Genomic DNA, 24,288 nt, shown 5'->3' with positions numbered 1-24,288 from the left:
TATTAGTATTATACTCTAAACCTATATTATTATTTTACTCTACACCTATACTATTATTATTATTATGATACACCTGCTAGATGCTCTTTAACTGTTGTGGTGAAACACATGTTATTCATTCAGTTCATGTATTTAGTTGACAGGCTGACACACATGATGTTCACGTCACAGGAAGTGGGACCTTAATTGGGGAGACCAGGCTCGTGGTAATGGCTGGAGTGGAATCAGTGGAACCATATCAAATACATCAAACATATAGTGTCCTTGTGTTTGATGCCGTTCCATTTTCTCCGTTCCAGACATTACTATGAGCCGTCCTCCCCTCAGCAGCCTCCACTAGTTCACATACACTACTAAATATAGGCTGTGTGTGTGTTCAGGACCCAGTGACATTTGTCCTAGGGAAGGAAGGTGGTGACAAAGTGAAGATGGAGAATGGGAAGGGGAAATGTCCTTATGATCCCAGACAACCTCACACTGCTGTTACTGCAGGTTAGACACACACTGCTGTTACTGTAGGTTAGACACACACTTGTTACTGTAGGTTAGACACACACACTGCTGTTACTGTAGGTTAGACACACACTGCTGTTACTGCAGGTTAGACACACTGTTGTTACTGTAGGTTAGACACACACACTGTTGTTACTGTAGGTTAGACACACATACTGCTCTTACTGTAGGTTGGACACACACTGTTGTTACTGTAGGTTAGACACACACACTGTTGTTACTGTAGGTTAGACACACACTGCTGTTACTGTAGGTTAGACACACTGCTGTTACTGTAGGTTAGACACACACTGCTGTTACTGTAGGTTAGACACACACTGCTGTTACTGTAGGTTAGACACACACACTGCTGTTACTGTAGGTTAGACATACACTGCTGTTACTGTAGGTTAGACACACTGCTGTTACTGTAGGTTAGACACACTGCTGTTACTGTAGGTTAGACACACACACTGCTGTTACTGTAGGTTAGACACACACTGCTGTTACTGTAGGTTAGACACACACTGTTGTTACTGTAGGTTAGACACACACTGTTGTTACTGTAGGTTAGACACACACTGTTGTTACTGTAGGTTAGACACACACTGTTGTTACTGTAGGTTAGACACACACTGCTGTTACTGTAGGTTAGACAGACACACTGTTGTTACTGTAGGTTAGACACACACTGCTGTTACTGTAGGTTAGACACACACTGTTGTTACTGTAGGTTAGACACACACTGCTGTTACTGTAGGTTAGACAGACACACTGTTGTTACTGTAGGTTAGACACAGGCTGCTGTTACTGTAGGTCAGACACACACACTGCTGTTACTGTAGGTTAGACACACACTGCTGTTACTGTAGGTTAGACACACTGCTGTTACTGTAGGTTAGACACACACTGCTGTTACTGTAGGTTAGACACACTGCTGTTACTGTAGGTTAGACACACACTGCTGTTACTGTAGGTTAGACACACTGCTGTTACTGTAGGTTAGACACACACTGTTGTTACTGTAGGTTAGACACACACTGCTGTTACTGTAGGTTAGACACACACACTGTTGTTACTGTAGGTTAGACACACACTGTTGTTACTGTAGGTTAGACACACACTGCTGTTACTGTAGGTTAGACACACACACTGCTGTTACTGTAGGATAGACACACTGCTGTTACTGTAGGTTAGACACACACACTGCTGTTACTGTAGGTTAGACACACACTGCTGTTACTCTAGGTTAGACACACACTGCTGTTACTCTAGGTTAGACACTCACACTCACAAACACGCTCACACTCTATCACATCCTGTCTATATGTGTACTGTAGATGGATTGCTGTACACCGCCTCCCCTTCTAACTTCCTGGGCACGATGTTTGACATCACCAGGGCAACAGGTCAAGAGGTGCACGTGCATCAGTCCATCAACTGGCTCAGTGGTGAGACCCATCTGTCAATCACACACTCCCAATGCATGTTGGGAAAGATGATAAAATACTTCTACTGTCCAAACTTCTGTAACACCAAACAACAACAGAATGTGTCCAATGAACAATGAAGAGTTTAACTCAGGATGTGGTTTAGCAGTGTGGTGTTACTTACCTAATGAGTTCTCTTTGATGATGGTCTATGTCTTTAACCATCCACTTGTTTTATGCCAGTAAAGTCATACAGTATAAAATAAACATCACCACAGCTCTGATGGAAACTGGATGTTTTGGTACAGTTTTATAAATGCCAACAGAGAACTTGTCCTTTGGACATGGTGGGATCTTTTTGTGGCGGTAGAATGAAGGATGTGAGAAGTGGAGATGGAAACATCTTTATATGCTAGTATTGATGTAACAACCATCATATGGAAGTAAACTTGGAGTCATGCGATGACATGTTGTGTGGTCCTCCCACTACGACTCAGGAAATCATACAGTTTATTAGGCTACAGATGACATGTTGTGTTGTCCTCCCACTACGACTCAGGAAATCATACAGTTTATTAGGCTACAGATGACATGTTGTGTTGTCCTCCCACTACGACTCAGGAAATCATACAGTTTATTAGGCTACAGATGACATGTTGTGTTGTCCTCCCACTACGACTCAGGAAATCATACAGTTTATTAGGCTACAGGTGACATGTTGTGTTGTCCTCCCACTACGACTCAGGAAATCATACAGTTTATTAGGCTACAGATGACATGTTGTGTTGTCCTCCCACTACGACTCAGGAAATCATACAGTTTATTAGGCTACAGATGACATGTTGTGTTGTCCTCCCACTACGACTCAGGAAATCATACAGTTTATTAGGCTACAGATGACATGTTGTGTGGTCCTCCCACTACGACTCAGGAAATCATACAGTTTATTAGGCTACAGATGAAATAACTGAAAGTACAAGGTGATTTTGACGCTTTTTTCCAATAAATATCGAGGGTCTTATTCTGGTGACGTGATGATCGATGCTTGACTGCAGTTTGACAAATACAAATATTCTTGCTCTTATCCATAGTAATCTCATCATGTAGACTAGCCTTCCCACACTGTATCTGTGAGCTGTTGGATAGAGCGCTCATGCCAAGACCAGAATATGCACATTTGCTATTTAACCTAACCTGAGATATAACTATCGGTACAGTTGAAAATGGAAACATTGAACTTTACATTTTTATTCGGTACATGAAAACTTAAGCGAAAAATAATGTTTTGTGTGTCTACGTCATCACACGTTGATTTTTATCCGCAAAAAGACAGTTTAGTGGAAACACCACTGATGAGAAAATGTGCAAGTTTGTCTGTGGCTACAAGGAAAATGTGAACCGTCGGGGCTGTTGAGGACTGGAGCTGGGAAGCACTACATATAATATGTCATTAATATGTCATTCTCTGATGAGTCCAGATCCAGAGTTTGTGAGTTCGGCCCTGGTCAGGAGAGTCCTGGAGATGATGATAAAATCTACTTCTTCTTCATGGAGAACGCCTTAGAGTACACCAAGGTCAGGGTCACACGGGTGGCCAGAGTCTGCAAGGTGAGATGCATCTCTCTCTCTGTCTGTCTGTCTGTCTCTCTTTCCTCTCTTTCTCTCTCTCTCCCTCTATTTTGCTCATGTGTGCTTTGACTCGTGCTCTCTCTCTCTCTATCCTTCTCATCCCCTCTCTCCCATCCCTTTCCCTATCTGCCAGGGAGATGTGGGGGCTCTAAGACCCTGCAGAAGCGCTGGACCAGTTTCCTGAAGGCTCAGCTGGTGTGTCAGGACCGGGACAGTGGCCAGCACTACACCGTCCTGACCCACGCCTACCCCCTGGAACACCGCCTGGGAGACCCCAGCAGCACACACTTCTACACCCTCTTCACCTCCCAGGGGTAAGGGGGGAGAGAGAGGGAGGAGGGGGGTAGAGATGGGGAGAGAGGGAGGTAGAGGAGGAGTAGAGATGGGAAATGGGGTGGAGAGTGAATGAGAGAGAGGACAGATTGCGAGGGAAAGAGAGAGGAGAATCACTAAAATATGAATATTATGTTACAGTGACTCATACAGACTGCATTACTGCAATGAACATGTTAATGTGTGTGTGTGTTTAGGAAAGGAGAGCGCGTGTCAGCAGTGTGTGTGTACAGCCTGGCTGACATCACCAAGGTGTTTGCGACGGGAGGCTTCAGAGATATGAAGAGGAACTGTGTGAACAGTGGGAACTCTGAGTCTGTACCCGACCCCCGACCTGGACAGGTATTCACCAGACTCACCTGGGTTGTATTTATTAGGGCATGCAATGGAAAACATTTTAAAAACGTTTTGCAATGGATAGCGAAAGTTAGTGCTTCTTTCGAAAATGAGTGTTTCTTTGTTATTGGACGGATCCAGGTAGTCATTTTCCATTTAAGGGTTATTATCATACAGTGTCCTAGTATGTCCATCATCGTCATAACACGCTGAAGTGTTCTCTGTTCCCCTCAGTGTATCAACGATGTCCTGAGAGCCCAGGGTTACAACTCCTCCTTCGACATGCCCGACCGCGTGCTGCAGTTTGCCAAGGAACATCCTCTGATGACGAACACTGTGGACGCAGCGCCCCTTCTGGTGAGGAGGGGAACAACATACACCAGGATTTCAGCCACCAACATCTCCAACAGTGATGCTGCCCTACTACATCTGGGAACAGGTGAGAGAGAGAGAAACATCAAGTCATCAATAGACCAGGCAGTTAATTAACCATGCTGAACATATCAGAAAATATTCTCATTTTGTGGTTGATTATGTTCTGTGGTGTGAATTGATGTGTGTTTTCACACAGATCAGGGGGAGTTACACAGTGTGTCTATCGTTGGTCGTACTGCTACTCTGCTGCAGGAGATCCCTCTGACAATCTCAGTAGAGCCCGTCAACAACATCCTCATACACCAGGTATCAGACACACACACACACACACACACACACACGCACATATATACAGACACACTCAGACAGACACACGGACATCTTTAACCCTTTGCTCCCTCCCAGGGCCATGTGGTGGTGGGCTCCCCCTCCTCTCTGTCCCGTGTGCCAGTAGAGGGGTGCAGGTTGTACTCCAGCTGTCAGGTGTGTGCCCGGGCAGCAGGACTAGGTTGTGTGTGGGACCTCAACATGAGAGCCTGTGTTGCGGAGTGAGTCTACATAGCATTCTCTTTGTGGGGTTTTGAGTCTCTTTCTCTCTCTCTCCCTCTCTCTCTGTCTCTCTGTCTCTCTCTCTGTCTCTCTCTCTGTCTCTCTCTCTGTCTCTCTCTCTGTCTCTCCCTCTCTCTCTCTCTCCCTCCCTCTCTCTCTCCCTCTCTCTGTCTCTCTCCCTCTCTGTCTCTCTCTCCCTCTCTCTCCCTCTCTGTCTCTCTCTGTCTCTCTCTCTGTCTCTCTCTCTGTCTCTCTGTCTCTCTCTCTCTCTCCCTCTCTCTGTCTCTCTCTCCCTCTCTGTCTCTCTCTCTGTCTCTCTCTCTCTCCCTCTCTCTCTCCCTCTCTCTGTCTCTCTCCCTCTCTCTCTCTCTGTCTCTCTCTCTGTCTCTCTCCCTCTCTGTCTCTCCCTCTCTCCCCTCTCTCTCTCTGTCTCTCTCTCTGTCTCTCTCTGTCTCTCTGTCTCTCTCTCTCTCTGTCTCTCTCTCTCTGCTCTCTCTCTCTCTCTCTCTCTCTGTCTCTCTCTCTCTCTCTCTCTGTCTCCCTCTCTCTCTCTCTCTCTCTCTCTCTGTCTCTCTCTCTGTCTCTCTCTCTGTCTCTCTGTCTCTGTCTCTCCCTCTCTCTCTCTCTCTCTCTCTCTCTCTGTCTCCCTCTCTCTCCCTCTCTCTCCCTCCTGCTGTCCAGAACATTGCTTTATCTTCCTTCCTTTCAAACTAGTTGTTTCACTGTCACCCTCACATCTCCCCGTCTCTCGTTGTTCTTCCTCTGTTCTCAGCTCTCCAGTGCAGAGGGAGTCAGAGGACCCCTTGAAGGTGTGTGGCACTGGAGAGGGTGAGTATGAACACTATTCCACTATTAAACAGGTTGATTGTAATTGTAGTGCTAGAGGCGCACTACAGACCCTTGTTTGATTCCAGGCTGTATCACAACCGGGCTGTGATTGGGAGTCCCATAGGGCGGCGCACATTTGACCCAGCATCGTCTGGTTTAGGGTCTGGCCGGGGTAGGCCGTTATTGTCAATAAGAATTTGTTCTTAACTGACTTGTATAGTTAAATAAACGTTTAAAATATATGTATAATAATTATATAATATAATTATATTAGTTATATTCCACTATTACCTATGCATAAGGTTCTTATATCACATCTAGTCCACTATTAAACCTCTTTTAGGCCTGTATATAACATCTATTCCACTATTAAACATGCATAATGTTCTTATATCACATCTAGTCCACTATTAAACATGTTTAAGGCCCTTATATAACATCTATTCCACTATTAAACATGCATAATCTATTAAACATACAGCCCTCATCCATCTATTCCACTATTAAACATGCATACAGCCCACATACCACATCTATTCCACTATTAAACATGCATACAGCCCTCATACCACATCTTTTCCACTATTAAACATGCATACAGCCCTCATACCACATCTATTCCACTATTAAACATGCTTACAGCCCTCATACCACATCTATTCCACTATTAAACACATCCACCAAATCTACAACATTTCCAAACAGAACTAGGACGATCTCTCGCTCTTCCTCTCATCTAGTAACTCCCTCCTTCCTCTTGCCCATCTCCCATACTTCCTATCTCTCCCTTTATCTTTCTTTTACTCTCCATCCTTCCTTCACACTCCTCCTCTCCCTCCAACTCCTCTTTCTCTCTCTGCTTCTGCCTCTCTTTGTCATCTCTCCCACCCCCTTCCCTCTCAGGTCGTTGTTCCCCTGTGGTGAAGGAGCTGCGTGTGAAGAAGGGCCTGGTGGTCCTCCTCCCCTGTGACCACCCCCACCTCTCCCCTCTCCCCTGCGTCTGGGAGCACCCCCAGGGCCGCCACACCCTGCAGCACCACTCCCACCTGGAGGTCACCGTCTCCGGATCCAGCCTGGGCCTCTACTCCTGCCACTGCCTAGTCCAGGGTGATTATTCCCGGGGTAGTGAACCCTGCCTCACAGCCTCCTACCAGCTCACCATGGAGGACCTCAGTGTCGAAGGCAGGGTGGACCCGGGGCTGTCGAGATCACCAGTATGGTTGTATATCTCCTTTGTCCTGCTGGGGGGGCTGGTTGGAGCTTTAGGAGCCACTGTGTTCCTGAAGAGGCTGTGCTGGAGAGCAGCCCAGCACACCCCATTAGAGGACAGAAATGGGAGAGGAGCCAATCAAGGACAGCAGGGGCGGGACCCCACCTGCTATGAGAATCAGCTGGTGATGGGTGACACGTCGGTCGGCCAATCGGGAGAGGGCGTTTTGTGAAGAGATGTCCAGAATTGACTTAATTGAAGGGAGTGTTTTGCCAGTTATCACTTAGAGACTACTGTCTCTGAGGCTTTCTTTCTTTCTGTGTCTCTCTCTGTCTCTTTCTCTGTGTCTCTCTGTCTGTCTCTATGTCTCTTTCTCTGTGTCTCTTTCTCTGTGTCTCTGTGTCGCTCTCTCTGAGGCTTTCATTCATTCTGTGTCTCTATCTGTCTCTCTCTCTCTGTGTCTCTTTCTCTGTGTCTCTTTCTCTGTGTCTCTCTCTGTGTCTCTCTCTGTGTCTCTCTGTCTCTGTGTCTCTCTGTCTCTGTGTCGCTCTCTCTGTCTCTGTCTCTCTCTGTGTCGCTCTCTCTGTGTCTCTGTCTCTCTCTGTGTCTCTGTGTCGCCCTCTCTGTCTCTCTCTGCTTCTCTGTAACCAGGTTTCCATCCAACCTTTTTACGTGAGTAAAACATGTCACGACAGGCCTGATGGAAACAGCACATTTTTGGGTAAACTTTCAATATGTTGACAAAACAAAATCCGCTTGACAAGGTGGGATCGTTTAGTGTTGGTGAAGTGAATTATGTGAGAAACGGCGGTGGAAACACCACCTTTATAGGCAGATATTGATATGATAACCATCCTATCCATGCAGTGACATGTCGTGTGGTCCTCACACTACTACTCAGGCAAGCATGCAGTTTATTAGCCTACAGATGAAATAAGTAATGATGAACTTCACAGGGAGGTGATGAGCTTGATGCTCCTTTCCAGTAAATTTCCAGGGTCCTATTTTGGTGACATGATGATCGATACTTGGCTGCCGTTTGACAAATAAAACAAATCTTACTCTTATCAATAATATTGTCATGTAGACAAGACTACCCCACTGTATCTGCCAGCTGCTGGCTACAGCGTACATACAAGGACCAGAGTGGGCACATTTGCTATTTATCGCAACATAATTGAAAATGCGATGGAAGCCCGTCATCACTCACTGTCATCACCCACTGTCATCACCCACTGTCAGCACCCAATGTCAGCACCCACTGTCATCACCCACTGTCATCACCCACAGTTTCGCCAAGTCAGTTTGGGGCAAACACGGCACTGGTGGGAAAATGTGCATATTTTCCTTATGGATATTTTCCAAAATTCACATGAAAATCTGTCGCCAGTTGGATTGAAACCAAGCTAGTGACATCACAGGGTAGGATTAAAAGTGAAAAAGATAGTGATTTCCAAACCTGCAACCAGTTTCTAGCCAGCGGAGGGTATATACCTGCTCCCCACGTCACCACAAATCTCAGTGTTTGATGAAAATCACTGTTTTTAAAATGTTTTTGCTTTTAATGTCATTGGCTAGAACGTTATATATTTGCGGCGTTTTCATATGTTTCGACACTGGCATTGTGCTGGAGATAATGAACATGAGGATGACAACATGTTTAGACACTGGCATTGTGCTGGAGATAATGAACATGAGGATGACAACATGTTTAGACTCTGGCATTGTGCTGGAGATAATGAACATGAGGATGACAACATGTTTAGACTCTGGCATTGTGCTGGAGATAATGAACATGAGGATGACAACATGTTTAGACTGGCATTGTGCTGGAGATAATGAACATGAGGATGACAACATGTTTAGACTCTGGCATTGTGCTGAGATAATGAACATGAGGATGACAACATGTTTAGACTGGCATTGTGCTGGAGATAATGAACATGAGGATGACAACATGTTTAGACTCTGGCATTGTGCTGGAGATAATGAACATGAGGATGACAACATGTTTAGACTGGCATTGTGCTGGAGATAATGAACATGAGGATGACAACATGTTTAGACTCTGGCATTGTGCTGGAGATAATGAACATGAGGATGACAACATGTTTAGACTCTGGCATTGTGCTGGAGATAATGAATGATGAGTGATGGGACTTTAACTTGTCCTTTGTACATTTGACTTGCTTTTTGTACATGATGTTGAATCTTTAATGAAATGTATTTTTGGATACAAGAATGTTTTGAGTTGGTTATCCATTGTTGGAGATAATGAACAAATGGATGACAACATGTTTAGTACCAATTGGTAGTTTTCCCATATAATTTTATTGAACCATTTAACTTTGTTAGTTCAGTGTGTCATATAATATGATATCTTAACTATAATCAGAGGACCATGGCTATTATAATTCAGAAGAGTAATGCAACATGTTCTAGGATAACTATGTAATATTAGAATTCAGAATAGAGGTGGCATTGTGCTAACTATGTAATATTATAATTCAGAAGGATGACAACATGTTTAGACTCTGTAATATTATAATTCAGAAGAGGGGGCTGGCACATGTTCTACTTAACTATGTAATATAATTCAGAGGCACATGTTCTACTTAACTATGTAATATTATAATTCAGAAGAGTGGGTCTGGCACATGTTCTACTTAAGATATTATAACATGAAGGATGACAACATGTTTACTTAACTCTGGCATTGTTCTGGAGATAATGTTCTACTTAACTATGTAATATTATAATTCTACTTAAAGTAGGATGACACATGTTTAGACTCTGGGGTGGGATACATGTTCTACTTAACTAGGATAACATTATGTTTAGAACACTGGCACATTGTGCTTAACTATGTAATATTATAACAGAAGAGGGGGTTGGCACATGTTCTACTTAACTATGTAATATTATAATTAGGGGGCTGGCACATGTTGTGCTTAACTAGATATTATAATTCAGAAGAGGCACATGTTCTACTTAACATGTAATATTATTTCAGAAGACTCTGGCACATGTTCTACTTAACTATGTAATATTATAATTGAAGAGGGGGCAGGATGTTCTACTTAACTATGTAATATTTAGAAGACTGGCACATGTTCTACTTAACTATGTAATATTATAATTCAGAAGAGGGGGGTTGGCACATGTTCTACTTAACTATGTAATATTATAATTCAGAAGAGGGGGCGGGCACATGTTCTACTTAACTATGTAATATTATAATTGAACAGGGGGAGGGATGACAACATGTAATATAATTAGACTGGCATGTTCTACTTGGATGTAATATTATAATTCAGAAGAGGCACATGTTCTGCTTAACTATGTATTATAATTTGAAGATTTTGGTCAGTCAAAAGGGAGATAGTTGAACATGAGGATGAGACATGTTTAAATCAGGGATGGGCAACATTGTGCTGGGGACCACAATAATCTGAACTCAAGATGAGGATGCCCCCTCCCCACACATGTTTAGACAGAAATGTTTTTTATGTTTCTGGCATTGTGAACTGCAGATAATGAACAGGATGACAACATGTTTAGACTCTGGCATTGTGCTGGAGATAATGAACATGAGGATGACAACATGTTTCCAGAGTTTCTCTGGCATTTTGTGGTGGAGATAATGAACATGAGGATGACAACATGTTTAGACTGCAACATTGTGCAGAACACCACCAGACCACTTTTTTCCCATCATTGTTTATGTTACAACATGTTTGACTTCACAGCTTGGCCATAGTGGGAACCGAACATTGGTTGATGCAATGCAACGTCTACAAGGAAGTTGGCCTGGACCTTGACCTTGACCGAGTGTTAGATAATTAAATTCCTATATGTTTAATACCCAATTAAATTTACACTCAGCCCATTTCTAAGGAGATAATGAAACTTATTTGAGGATGACCAGTCTCAAAGTCAAGCACTAGCGTTTATTCTCGAGAGTAGAACATGATACAGTTTACCACAGGTTATAAACTGAAAAACATGTTTCGAACTGTCTGGCATTGTGCTGGTACAAAGTCTATAATGAACATCGAGGATGAGATCATTTTGACGAGCCAAGGTCTTCCTGTGTAGATAAGCATTCTAGCCAGCCTGATGATAAATTCATTCATTTCTACCAAGGAACAGACTGTCATTGTTCTAATTCTGGATTATCTTTTGTCACTCAAGAATTTTGAAATGGGAATCAACACTCCTTTTTCATCATTCAATTGAGATAATGAACATCAGTACTAGGATTGACATACACATGTTTAGACTCTGCATTAGTCAGCTGGAGATAATGAATGATGAATCATGGTTGATTTCCCTTAACACCAAGACATTCACATGTCCTAATTTGTTACATTTGACAGGGTTGGTCTATTTTTTGGTCTTTTTTGACAATATTGAATTCAATTTTTGGGTTGGAAATGTGCTTTTTTGTAATATTTCAGAATGTTTTGTATCTTTGTTATCTTCCATTGTTTGATATTTTGAAAACCTCAATGTATTTCAGTCAAATTATAAACCCAGGGAAGCACCAAAACAGGTAGTGATCCCAATAATTTTATTGAACCATTTACATGCTTTGTTAGTTCAGTGTGTCAAATCGCATGGTATGACCTATTTCTCCTTAACTATAATCAGAGGTTTTTCCACACTTTCCCATGGGCTTTATTAATAATTCAGAAGGCATCAGACAACAAGAAATGCATGTGATACTTGTAATCAGTATGTAAGCGCTTATAATTCAGAAGTGGCCTCATTGAATGCTCGAAAATGTTCTTTCCTGTATTCACATACACATGAATTGCCCTTAATATGTCATAGACAGTTAGCGGTTGTTACACCTTCATAGCATCTTAACTGAATTTGTAATATTATCATTTGGAGGAAGTTGTTTGGGCAGAGCACATGTTCTACTTAACTATGTAATATTATAATTCAGAAGAATCTTCAGGGGGGAAGGTTCTACTTAACTGAAATGTATTATTCATAATTCAGAAGCCTTTATACAGGGGGCAAAAAAGTATTTGTCAGCACATGTTCTACTTAAAAGATATGTAATTTTCATTAGGTACATTCTATGACAGACAAAATTTGGGGGAAAAATCCAGAAAATCACATTGTAGGATTTTTAACTATGTAATTTATAATTCAGAATTATGGGGTATTTGGTCAATAACAAATGTTTATCTCAATACTTTGTTATATATTATAATTCAATGACAGAGGTCAAACCTTTTGTCTTCACAAGGTTTAACATTGTTGTAATATCCTCCATGCAATCTCCTCTAGAGCAGTGATGTTTTGGGGCTGTTTGGCAACATGGATTTTCAACTTCCAAAGATTTTCTATGGGGTATAATTCAGAAGCTAGGGGGGCGGAAATGCTTCTTACGAAGCCACTGTTCTACCCGGGCAGTGTGTTTTGGATCATTGTCATGGAAAGGGGGAGGGCACATTTCATCTTAAATGTAAGGTTTATAATTCGGAAGATGGCCCCATTCATGGCTACACTTGTATGTTCTACATTAAGGTATCCTTAACACATTGAGATCTGATTCATTTGATTACATGCATGTGGCAATGTATTAGCTATTGTCAACTTCATACTTATGAATTCATGAAGATGCATGACGGGCACAGTTCTGCTTTAATGCATATGTAATATTATAATTTGAAGATTTAGGTCTTAGTACAGTAATGACACCACAGCATTATAGCACCCACTCCACATGGGTTAAAAAGACATTGTCTCTGCCAAATGTCTTTTACTAAATGAAGCCTTTATGGGCAACATTGATGAGTATTTGGGGACAATCACGGTAAAAAACTGAAGTGTTTCAAGCATGTAACTGGGTTCATTATTTGCCCCACGATTTTTAAACACAACTTTGGTTGTTATAAACATTCATAGGAATTCAAACTTAGTGGAATAAATGACTTAGCAGAAAAATGATTTTTTATGTTTGACATTTTGGCCTCTTTTGACTACAGTCTTAGGTGCTACAAAGCAATAATTTTGCCATAGTGATGTAGAGAACATTTAGCAGTTTTCTTATCTTTAATTAATGAACCACAATTCTAAGGGTGGTAACACTTTTGATTCCATGGGGGCATGTTTTAGGGGCAACCAAGAAATACAATGTATTTATGCTACAGCTATTGTCAACTTTTCTGTATTTTGTTCACATGTTTGCCTATTTGTGCAGACTAATTGAATTGCCCATAGAAAAGTAATGTGGTTGCCCATCCCTGTACTAAATCATTTTTCCACTGTTTCCAGTGGAACCTTGTTGCAACACTTCATGACACAACACCACTCAAAGACCACCTTTTTTTCCCATCTATTGTTTATGTTACAGACAATTTTGACTTAACAGCATTTGGTAATGTGGGAACCGACCATTGGTTGATGCAATGCAACGTCTACAAGGAAAGTTGGCACTGGACCTTGACCTTGACCGAAGTGTTATGCTGAATAGTGAAAAATACCCAAAATATGTTTAATACCCAATCTTAAATTAATAACAGATTTCAGCCCATTTCTACCCAGAGAGTCCAATCATGGAAGACACACATTTGCATAAAATGGATAGGATGACCATGACTCAAAAGTAAAACAACATGCAAAGAACAGTTTATAGTTCTCAGCAATAGTCACTATAACAGTTTAAGAATATATATGATTTATTACATTATAAACTCCAGGAAAAAATGTAATTATTCTAAGTCAGAGTCTAATAACATGTTACAACTTACGAACTTGTGCATTCCGTTATAGTTCTTCACCCAGGTACAAAGGCTCGTCTAGTTCTCAAGTCTACTTCGGGGCTATTTTATCCTGTCTGACCATTTACGTAGAACACAACTTTAGATTTGACTATCATACACCACAGCTTAAGTGTCTTCCTGGTAATAGATAAGCATTCTTCTCCTTTTTTGGAGCCACTTCTGCCTGACAGTAACATTAACACAAGGCTCATAGTTCTGCCTGGAACAGTAACATTCACAAGTTCGTATAGTTCTGCCTGACATTAACATTAACACAACATTATATTCTGCCTGGACAGGAACATTACCACAAATAGTTCTGCCTGGACAAACATTAACACAGGCTTATAGTTCTGCCTGGACAGACCATTACACAAGGCTTATAGTTCTGCCTGGACAGGAACATTAACACAAGCTTATAGTTCTGCCTGACATTGAAATTAACACAAGATGTATAGTTCTGCCTGGACAAAACATTAACACAAGGCTTATAGTTCTGCCAAGTAACATTCAAGGCATAGTTCTCTGGACAGGAATGTAACACAAGGCTTATAGTTCATGATGTGACAGGAACATTGGTTATAGTTTTGGACAGGAACATTCGTTTAGTTCTGCCTGGACAACATTAACACAAGGCTTATAGTTCTCTGGACAGGACTTAACAAGGCTTATAGTTTTGCCTGGACAGGAACATTTTATAGTTCTGCCTGGACAGGAACATTATCACAAGACTTATAGTTCTGCCTGGACAGTAACATTCTCATCTTTGTTCTGCCTGGACAGTAACATTCCAATTCTTTATTCTTGACAGTAACCTCAAGGCTTATAGTTCTGCCTGACAGGAACATTACTACAAGGCTTATAGTTCTGCCTGGACAGGAACATTAACACGGCTTATAGTTTTCATCATTCTTATAGTTCTTGAGATTAAACCTGCTGCAGGGAAGCAACATTAAACAGGTAGTGATGGACAGGAACTTAAAACATGGAACATTAACACAAGGCTTATAGTTCTGCCTGGACAGGAACATTAACACAAGGCTTATAGTTCTGCCTGACAGGAACATTAACAAACATAGTTCTGCCTGGACAGGAACATTAACACAAGGTAGATGATGAAGCAACATTGTCCAATAGTTCTGCATGACAGGAACATTGACCTATAGTTCTCCTTGGTAACAAGCTCGAGTGCTTCCACAGGAACATTAACAGGCTTATTTCCTGACAGGAACATTTCTTATAGTTCCCCAGGGCTTTAGTTCTTAAGTAACATTAACACAAGGCTTATAGTTCTGCATCAGGAACAACAAGGCTTAAGTTCTGCCTGGAAGGAACATTAACACAAGGCTTATAGTTCTGCCTGGACAGGAACATTAACACAAGGCTTATAGTTCTGCCTGGCCTAACATTAACACAATAGTTCTGCCTGGACAGGAACATTAACAAGGCTTATAGTTCTGCCTGACATTAACATTAACACAAGGCTTATAGTTCTGCCCAGGAACATTAAATGGTATATTAGACAGAACATTGTTACAAGCGTATAGTTCTGCCTGGTCATAACATTAACACAAGGCTTATAGTTCTGCCTGGACAGGAACATTAACACTTTGTAATTTGCTGTCAGGAACATTAACACAAGGCTTATTTCTCATTTGGACAGGAACATTAACACAAGAGCATATTCTGCTCTGCAGAACATTAACACAAGGCTTATAGTTCTGCGATAGAGACAGGAACATTCAAGGTATAGTTCTGCCTGGACAGGAACATTACACAAGGCTTATAGTTCTGCCTGGGGATGAATCTTCAGGAAAGGGAAGAGACAATGGTAACAGGAACATTGAAATGTATTATTCATAAACAGTAACATTAACACAAGCCTTTATTCTGCCTGGACAGGAACAAAAAAGTATTTAGTTCTGCCACAGGAACATTGGCAAGTTTGCCCACATTAAAAAGATTAGAGAGGCCTGTAATTTTCATCTGTGGACAGGTACACTTCAACTATGACAGACAAAATTTGGGGGAAAAATCCAGAAAATCACATTGTAGGTTTTTAATGAAGGAACATTAACAAATTATGTTCTGTGAAAAATAAGCTTATATTTGGTCAATAACAAAAGTTTATCTCAATAACATTTGTTATATACCCTTTGTTGGCAATGACAGAAGGTCAAACCTTTTGTCTTCACAAGGTTTTCAGTAACACATTGTTGCTGGGATTTTGGCCCATTCATTAACCATGCAGATCCTGGACATGCAGATGTTTTGGGGCTGTTGCTGGGGACATGGAACATTTTCAACTCCCTCCAAAGATTTTCTATGGACAGGGTTGAGATCTGGAGAACATTGGCTAGTTCTGCCACTCACAGGACCTGGACAGTAACATTAACACAAGGCTTATAGTTCTGCCTGGACGAAGCCACTCCTTAGTTCTGCCCGGGCAGTGTGTTTTGGATCATTGTCAGTTCTGCCTGAAAGAACATTAACCAGCTTATACGTTTCATCTTAACAATGCCTTTGTTCTGATGGAAGGAACATTAACAGGCTTTTAGTTCTGCCACGATACATGGCCCCATTCATGGCCCCTTTCTGTGCAGGAACATTAACACAAGGGTCCTGGCAGGAACATTTATAGTTCTGCCTGCATGAACATTAACACAAGGCTTATAGTTCTGTCAGGAACATTAACACAAGGCTTTATCTGCCTGGACATAAACATTAACACAAGGCTTATATATGCATGACATTGTCAAGGCTTAAGTTCTGCCTGGACAGTAAACTCTTTATAAGCTTACATAGTTTTATAGTAGTCTTGGACAGTAATTAACATAAGGCATTATAGTTCTGCCTGGACAGGAACATTAACACATGGGTTATAGTTCTGCCTGGACAGGAACATTAACACAACATTGTCTCTGACAGGAACATTAAAATGTCTTCTAGTTGCACATGGAACATTAAGCCTTTATGTGTAAAGAACATACTTATACATGTATTAGGAAGTTCAATCAGAAATTAACACGGCTTAGTGTTTACAACATTAACACAGGCTTATAGTTCTGCCTAACAGGAACATTACACAATTATAGTTTGCCTGGACAGGAACATTGGCTTATAGTTCTGCCTGGCAGGAACTCTTATAGTTGTGGACAGGAACATTAACACAAGGCTTATAGTTCTTCAAACTTATTCAGGAATACTTTCTCATGACTTACTGAAAAATGATTCTGCCTGTGTTGGAACATTAACACAAGGCTTATAGTTTTAAGACTACAGTCTGTAGGTGCTACAAACAATAATTGGTTATAGTTTTGGAAGAACTTTAATAGTTCTGCCTCAGGAAATTAAATAGTATTTCTGGACAGGAACATTAACACAAGGCTTTTTCTGCCTGGACAGGAACATTATTATATGCCTACATGAACATTAACACAGGCTTATAGTTCTGCCTGGACAGTAACATTAACTAAGGCTTATAGTTCTGCCTGGACAGTAACATTAAGATCTGATTCATTTGATTACATGCAATTACATGTTTTAGTTCTGCCTGGACAGGAACATTACAATGTATTTATGCTACTAAAAAAAGCTATCTGTCAACTTCATGTCTATGGTTATTTTGTTCACTGTAACACAAGCCTATAGTTTGCCTGCAACATTATTTAATTTGCATAGAAAAGCTTATAGTTCTGTGGACAGCAACATTGCAACTTATAGTTCTGCCATGTAAATCATTTTTTCTGCCTACAGGAACATTCCACCTTATAGTTCTGCCTTGACAGGAACATTAACACACATGTCTATTATGCGACCGAGCACATTAACAAAGGCTTATAGTCATCTCAGGAACATTAACACAAGGCTTATAGTTCCTCAGGAAGACCTTTCTTATAGTTCTGCCTGGACAGGAACATTATAATTATATTGTGATGCATGATTTGCCTGGACAGGTAACATTAACACAAGGCTTATAGTTCAGTTAAGGAACATTAAGGGTATAGTTCTGCCTGGACAGAACATTCTACTTATTTTCCTGGACAGGAACATTAACACAAGGCTTATAGTTCTGCCTGGACAGGAACATTAACACAAGGCTTATAGTTCTGCCTGGACAGGAACATTAACACAAGACTTATAGTTCTGCCTGGACAAGAACATTAACACATGGTATTTAAAGTTCTGCCTGGACAGGAACATTAACAATGTACTTATAGTTCTGCCTGAATAACATTAACAAAGGCTTATACCCAGTAACATTAACACAAGCCTTATAGTTCTGCCTGGACAGGAACATTAACACAATCTTATAGTTTCACAGGAACATTAACAAGGATTCTCACAGATTCATTAACACAGGCTTTAGTTTGCCTGGACACCCACAAGTCTTAAGTTCTGCCTGGAAGTAACATTAACACAGCTTAAAGTTCAATGGACAGGAACATTAACACGGCTTTTCTGCCTGGACATGACTTCACACTTATAGGTGCCTGGGCAGAACAAACAACATGCAAAGGGAACAGTGGTCGTATAGTTCTGCCTGGGCAGGAACATTAACACAAGGCTTATAGTTCTGCCTTTAAGAACATTAATAAATGATAAATTCTTATTATTATAGGCTTATAGTTCCCTGGACAGGAAAAATGTAATTATTCTAAGTCAGACATTAATACAAGGCTTATAGTTCTGCCTGGACAGGAACATTAACACAAGGCTTATAGTTCTGCCTGGACAGGAACATTCACTAGGCTTATATTCTTGACATTTTATAGTCTGCTTGGACAGGAACATTAACTCTATCTGTTGTTGCTCTTGGTATAGTCTACTTCAGAACATTAACACGGGGCTGTATAGTTCTGCCTGTCTGAACATTAACACAAGGCTTATAGTTCTGCCTGGACAGTGAACTTTAACATTTGACTTATCATTCACCACAGAACATTAACACAAGGCTTATAGTTCTGCCTGGACAGGAACATTGGCTGTTTTTAATAACATTCACTTTATATTCTTTGGTCTAATTCTTCTGTCCTGTTTGGACAGGAACATTGGCTCATAGTTCTGCCTGGACAGTAACATTAACACAAGGCTGATAGTTCTGCCTGGACAGGAACATTAACACAAGGCTTATAGTTCTGCCTGGACAGGAACATTAACACAAGGCTTATAGTTCTGGCTGGACAGGAACATTACCACAAGGCTTATAGTTCTGCCTGGACAGTAACATTAACACAAGGCTTATAGTTCTGCCTGGACAGGAACATTACCACAAGGCTTATAGTTCTGCCTGGAAGTAACATTAACACAAGGCTTATAGTTCTGCCTGGACAGGAACATTACACAAGGCTTATAGTTCTGCCTGGACAGGAACATTAACACGGCTTATAGTTCTGCCTGGACAGGAACATTAACACAAGGCTTATAGTTCTGCCTGGACAGTATCATTAACACAAGGCGTATAGTTCTGCCTGGACAGGAACATTAACACAAGGCTTATAGTTCTGCCTGGACAGGAACATTAACACAATGCTTATAGTTCTGCCTGGACAGGAACATTAACACAAGGCGTATAGTTCTGCCTGGACAGGAACATTAACACAAGGCTTATAGTTCTGCCTGGACAGTAACATTAACACAAGGCTTATAGTTCTGCCTGGACAGGAACATTAACACAAGGCTCATAGTTCTGCCTGGACAGGAACATTAACACAAGGCTTATAGTTCTGCCTGGACAGGAACATTAACACAAGGCTTATAGTTCTGCCTGGACAGGAACATTAACACAAGGCTTATAGTTCTGCCTGGACAGGAACATTAACACAAGGCTAGCTCTGTATCTTTACCTGATAACGTACTGCAGGATAGAGCCATTCCCATACAGCACTATGAATTAGTAACATGCTGTTGAGTACATTTTCAGAAGACTGGGTCTACTGCCCCTCTTACTGAACATCCCCATCCTCCCAAGTCAATACCACACTCATCCACCCTCTCTTCTTAAATGTCAAATACAATAAGTCATGTGGAGACAATGGCTTCAACAAATGTAAAAAGACTACTTAAGGGGTCTATTTCAGTATGTGAAATTACTGGGCACCTTGCACACAGTGGCTTTAACTAGTGGTATGAGGTATTTTAGTGCTGGGCTGGAACAATAGCCTAAAACCTCAAGGTATAATTCAAATGATCTCAAAGCTAGAATTTAGATTATCTCAAGGCAGAATTTACATTATCTCAAGGCAGAAATGGTTAGAGGCACTATTGAACACAGTATGATGTAATGTTGTTGTTGAGGTTTATTCAAAGGGACAGAATAAAGACCAGTATGGACAGAACCAGGTATATTTACATGTTATAGGATATATTCAGCAACTGAGTGATTAGATGTAGCTATTGTCCGATCGATTGTTATAAAGGCCAAGCAGACAGAAAACATTCTAATGGTGCAGGAACGTGTAGCAGACATGGCTCTGACTTTTAAAACAACACTGTGAGTAAGATGAGTGAGAAAGGATTCAACCCACTGGTTAGGGACATTCAGTAATTGTGAATAATATGACTAGTTTTTAATACTTTTATGTAATTGTCATACTTTATTATAACCCCGTAAATGTAGTACATATTTCCACATTTGTGCTTGTTATGTAATCTGAGACTCATTTAGAGCCTCACATCAATGTCATGGGATATCATTCCTTTAGCACCACAGGTTATAGCATAGAAATCAAGTGGTCGTTCTTATATCTCTTCATTTCTTTGTTTTTCCTTTGGATGATGTGCATGTTGATTCTAGGTCTAAAAACGTATAGAAAGCAGAGGTAGACTTGTTGGATTTAAACATCTTGACGGAAAATGAACCAAGATGAATGTATCTCTCAAAAAGATATGGACCACGCACATGACTCAATAGTTTGCTGTATTCACACAATATAAGTTGACCCTGGATGTACAATTTGGAGTTGAATGAACTTGTATACTAATATGAGGGTATGTTAACATTTCCCATGTTGACATAACTTACATTTTAAGGCAGTGGTTTATAACATGACAGTGTTGGTATTGATAGAAGCTGTAGACAGAGGCACCATCTAGATGACAGATTTCAATAAATGCAAAATGTCATATTAAGAACTTAAATCTCAATGCAAATAGCTACGGATATATTACCTATCTGTTTCTCCACATACGGCAAAGTAGTAGAATCATTATCTGATTCCTAACAGGGGCTTGATCTGTATTTACACTAAAGTACAGTTCAGATCACTTAGATATGTTGCACTTTTCAGTTTGAAAACAACTTTGCACCACAGGTCTTTGACTGTGTTTCTATTTTTCACTTCCTCAATTTTAAATTTCTCATAAGGAGGGATCAAAATCTCTGCCTCAAGTGACCCCATGATCGTATATTTTTCCACAGAGGCACCATAGCATGTTTCAATTTCAAAACAATTTTCAGTTCCAAATTCTGCAGCAAAGAGTCTGAGAAGTAGAGGTTGAGAGGAATTTGCCAAATCTAATTTCTTGATTTAATTGACCCTTGTAAACACGTTTGGTTCCACGGTATACGGTTTTCAAACATTCATTGGGATGATTTTTTCTTCCAGAATACGTATGGCATCAGACAACAGGAGATGCATAGAACTCAAAGGTTGTTGCTTTGTATTTATCTTTTCCCACTGCATCATTGAGTGTTTCGTAAAAAACACCAGAGTGCAACTTGATTGCAGCAATATGTTCAACTGTAAGTTCCCCATCAGATTCTTTGTTGTCAGTAGCATCATAATGGTCTGTCCAACGACTTCCAAAGTCGTCCATATTGGCTGTAATCTCATCGTTCAGGTTCACCTTCACCTTCGTCAACATCGCTGGAACACAGCCCTTGTACGCATCATGGACAGATGAACGTGCCATGTCCAGAACGGTGTCAGGCCTCACCGTGGAGAGGAGGAAAAGGATTCAGCTATTTCACCTTTTTAGGATTTAAAATTCATTTTAAACATTCAGTTAAGGTATGTGACACGTGCACACAAACAAACATACCATTCCACTGACCATACTGAAGGTCATTGAGAAAACAGCCCACACTACAAACTTCACCATCTTCATTGCAATCTAGTGTAGACTCAAAGGTGATCCTAGTTATTATCAGGTTACAGCTCTCTGGTGCTTGTGGCTGTGATGTTACCAAGTTGTCTTCACTTTGGTGCGCCTCCCTCCTTCCGGACAGCCATTTATCCTTTATCTGCTATTTGCATAGCTAAAATGCCACTTCAGTACAGGTCTCATTCATACAATACAAACTCGTGACGGTCTCCTATTAGCTGTTTTTACTAGTTAGTTTTGAATCTGTTGATCTTATTTCTCTGCCCTTTTTTGGAAATTGAGCATTGCCCAAGGAAGATGAAAATGGACATTTACATGCCACTTGACATCATGTTTACTCCATAACTCTATACTGAGTAGGACAAGTTTGATACTGTATTGTCAGCATAACAATACAAAAACATGATACAACATAGCTTTGATATGCACCAAGATGTATCAACTATTTAAAAATGGATAGGAGTTACTGCAATGCCACCATTTAATGAAGCTGTATCACGCAGAGATTCCAATGAGGTTTACGGTATTTGATAGCTGGACTTACCAGACTGGAGCCCGATAGAGGTTGTTTTGTATTGATCAGCTTCAGGACGTGTTTTTGCAGACGGTCTGCCAAGATCTACTTATACCTGGTCAGAGATCTGACTTTACAAGCAGACATGACCACAAATCCTGTTCCCACACTGAAGCACCAAGATCACCAAGTCAAATACGACATGAACAAAGTCATGCAGATCTTCATGTCTGCACACGTATCACATGCATGAGGATGTAAACAGCTCTACCTTGGTTAAACCACAGGCCCATTTTCAACTAAAAGTGATGCTGCTGAGAAAGGGTTAACCGTTCCCCTTTTCTGTCTTTCTGATGCTCCCCTCGACCCCAAGTCTACCACTGCAACGTGTGGTCAGTTGTCATGGACACAGTCTGTCAGGTTGTGTTACTGATAATGACATCATTGGATGACTTCCATACATTTCTCAGTAACACATAGGATTTCCATCTCTTAGAGATATTCTGTATTATAGTGGTGTCAAAACAACAGTTATAGTGTCAACGTAACCTGTGGAAAGACTGTAGATGTTATGACAGTTAACCTGTGGATAGACATGACCACAGATGTTATGACAGTTAACCTGTGGATAGACAGTAGATATTATGACAGTTAACCTGTAGATAGACAGTAGATGTTATGACAGTTAACCTGTGGATAGACAGTAGATGTTATGACAGTTAACCTGTGGATAGACAGTAGATGTTATGACAGTTAACCTGTAGATAGACAGTAGATGTTATGACAGTTAACCTGTGGATAGACAGAAGATGATAGGACAGTTAACCTGTGGATAGACAGTAGATGTTAGGACAGCTAACCTGTGGATAGACAGTAGATGTTATGACAGTTAACCTGTGGATAGACAGTAGATGTTATGACAGTTAACCTGTGGATAGACAGTAGATGTTATGACAGTTAACCTCTGGAATAGACAGTAGATGTTATGACAGTTAACCTGTGGATAGACAGATGTTATGACAGTTAACCTGTGGATAGAGAGTAGATGTTATGACAGTTAACCTCTGAATAGACAGTAGATGTTATGACAGTTAACCTGTGGATAGAGAGTAGATGTTATGACAGTTAACCTGTGGATCTGACCTGTAGATAGACAGTAGATGTTATGACAGTTAACCTGTGGATAGACAGTAGATGTTATGACAGTTAACCTGTAGATAGACAGTAGATGTTATGACAGTTAACCTGTGGATAGACAGTAGATGTTAGGACAGTTAACCTGTGGATAGACAGTAGATGTTAGGACAGTTAACCTGTGGATAGACAGTAGATGTTAGGACAGCTAACCTGTGGATAGACAGTAGATGTTATGACAGTTAACCTGTGGATAGACAGTAGATGTTATGACAGTTAACCTCTGAATAGACAGTAGATGTTATGACAGTTAACCTGTGGATAGACAGATGTTATGACAGTTAACCTGTGGATAGACAGTAGATGTTATGACAGTTAACCTGTAGATAGACAGTAGATGTTATGACAGTTAACCTGTGGATAGACAGTAGATGTTAGGACAGTTAACCTGTGGATAGACAGTAGATGTTAGGACAGTTAACCTGTGGATAGACAGTAGATGTTATGACAGTTAACCTGATAGTTAACAGTAGATTTTATGACAGTTAACCTTGGATAGACAGTAGATAG

The 24,288-nt window shown here is 40.8% G+C and overlaps 1 protein-coding gene and 1 pseudogene across 1 annotated transcript; one reads left to right on the top strand and one right to left on the bottom strand.

Moving 5' to 3' along the window:
- The first annotated feature begins 327 nt into the window (after nucleotides 1–327).
- LOC135528985 (semaphorin-4F-like) lies at nucleotides 328–8,656 on the top strand (annotated as a pseudogene).
- A 12,549-nt stretch (nucleotides 8,657–21,205) lies between these two features.
- Nucleotides 21,206–22,073, bottom strand: LOC135528984 (ecto-ADP-ribosyltransferase 4-like). The gene is made up of 3 exons (XM_064957950.1): nucleotides 22,051–22,073; nucleotides 21,764–21,897; nucleotides 21,206–21,432 (listed from the first exon to the last, which is right to left on the bottom strand). The coding sequence occupies exons 1-3, from the start codon at nucleotides 22,071–22,073 to the stop codon at nucleotides 21,206–21,208; spliced, it is 384 nt and encodes a 127-aa protein (XP_064814022.1).
- Between the last annotated feature and the right edge of the window lie 2,215 nt (nucleotides 22,074–24,288).

The sequence above is a fragment of the Oncorhynchus masou genome, unplaced genomic scaffold (assembly GCF_036934945.1).
Source record: "Oncorhynchus masou masou isolate Uvic2021 unplaced genomic scaffold, UVic_Omas_1.1 unplaced_scaffold_1069, whole genome shotgun sequence".
NCBI classification, from domain to species: domain Eukaryota; kingdom Metazoa; phylum Chordata; class Actinopteri; order Salmoniformes; family Salmonidae; genus Oncorhynchus; species Oncorhynchus masou.
Note: the sequence above shows the minus strand (reverse complement) of the source record. Positions and strands in the feature narration are given on the sequence as shown.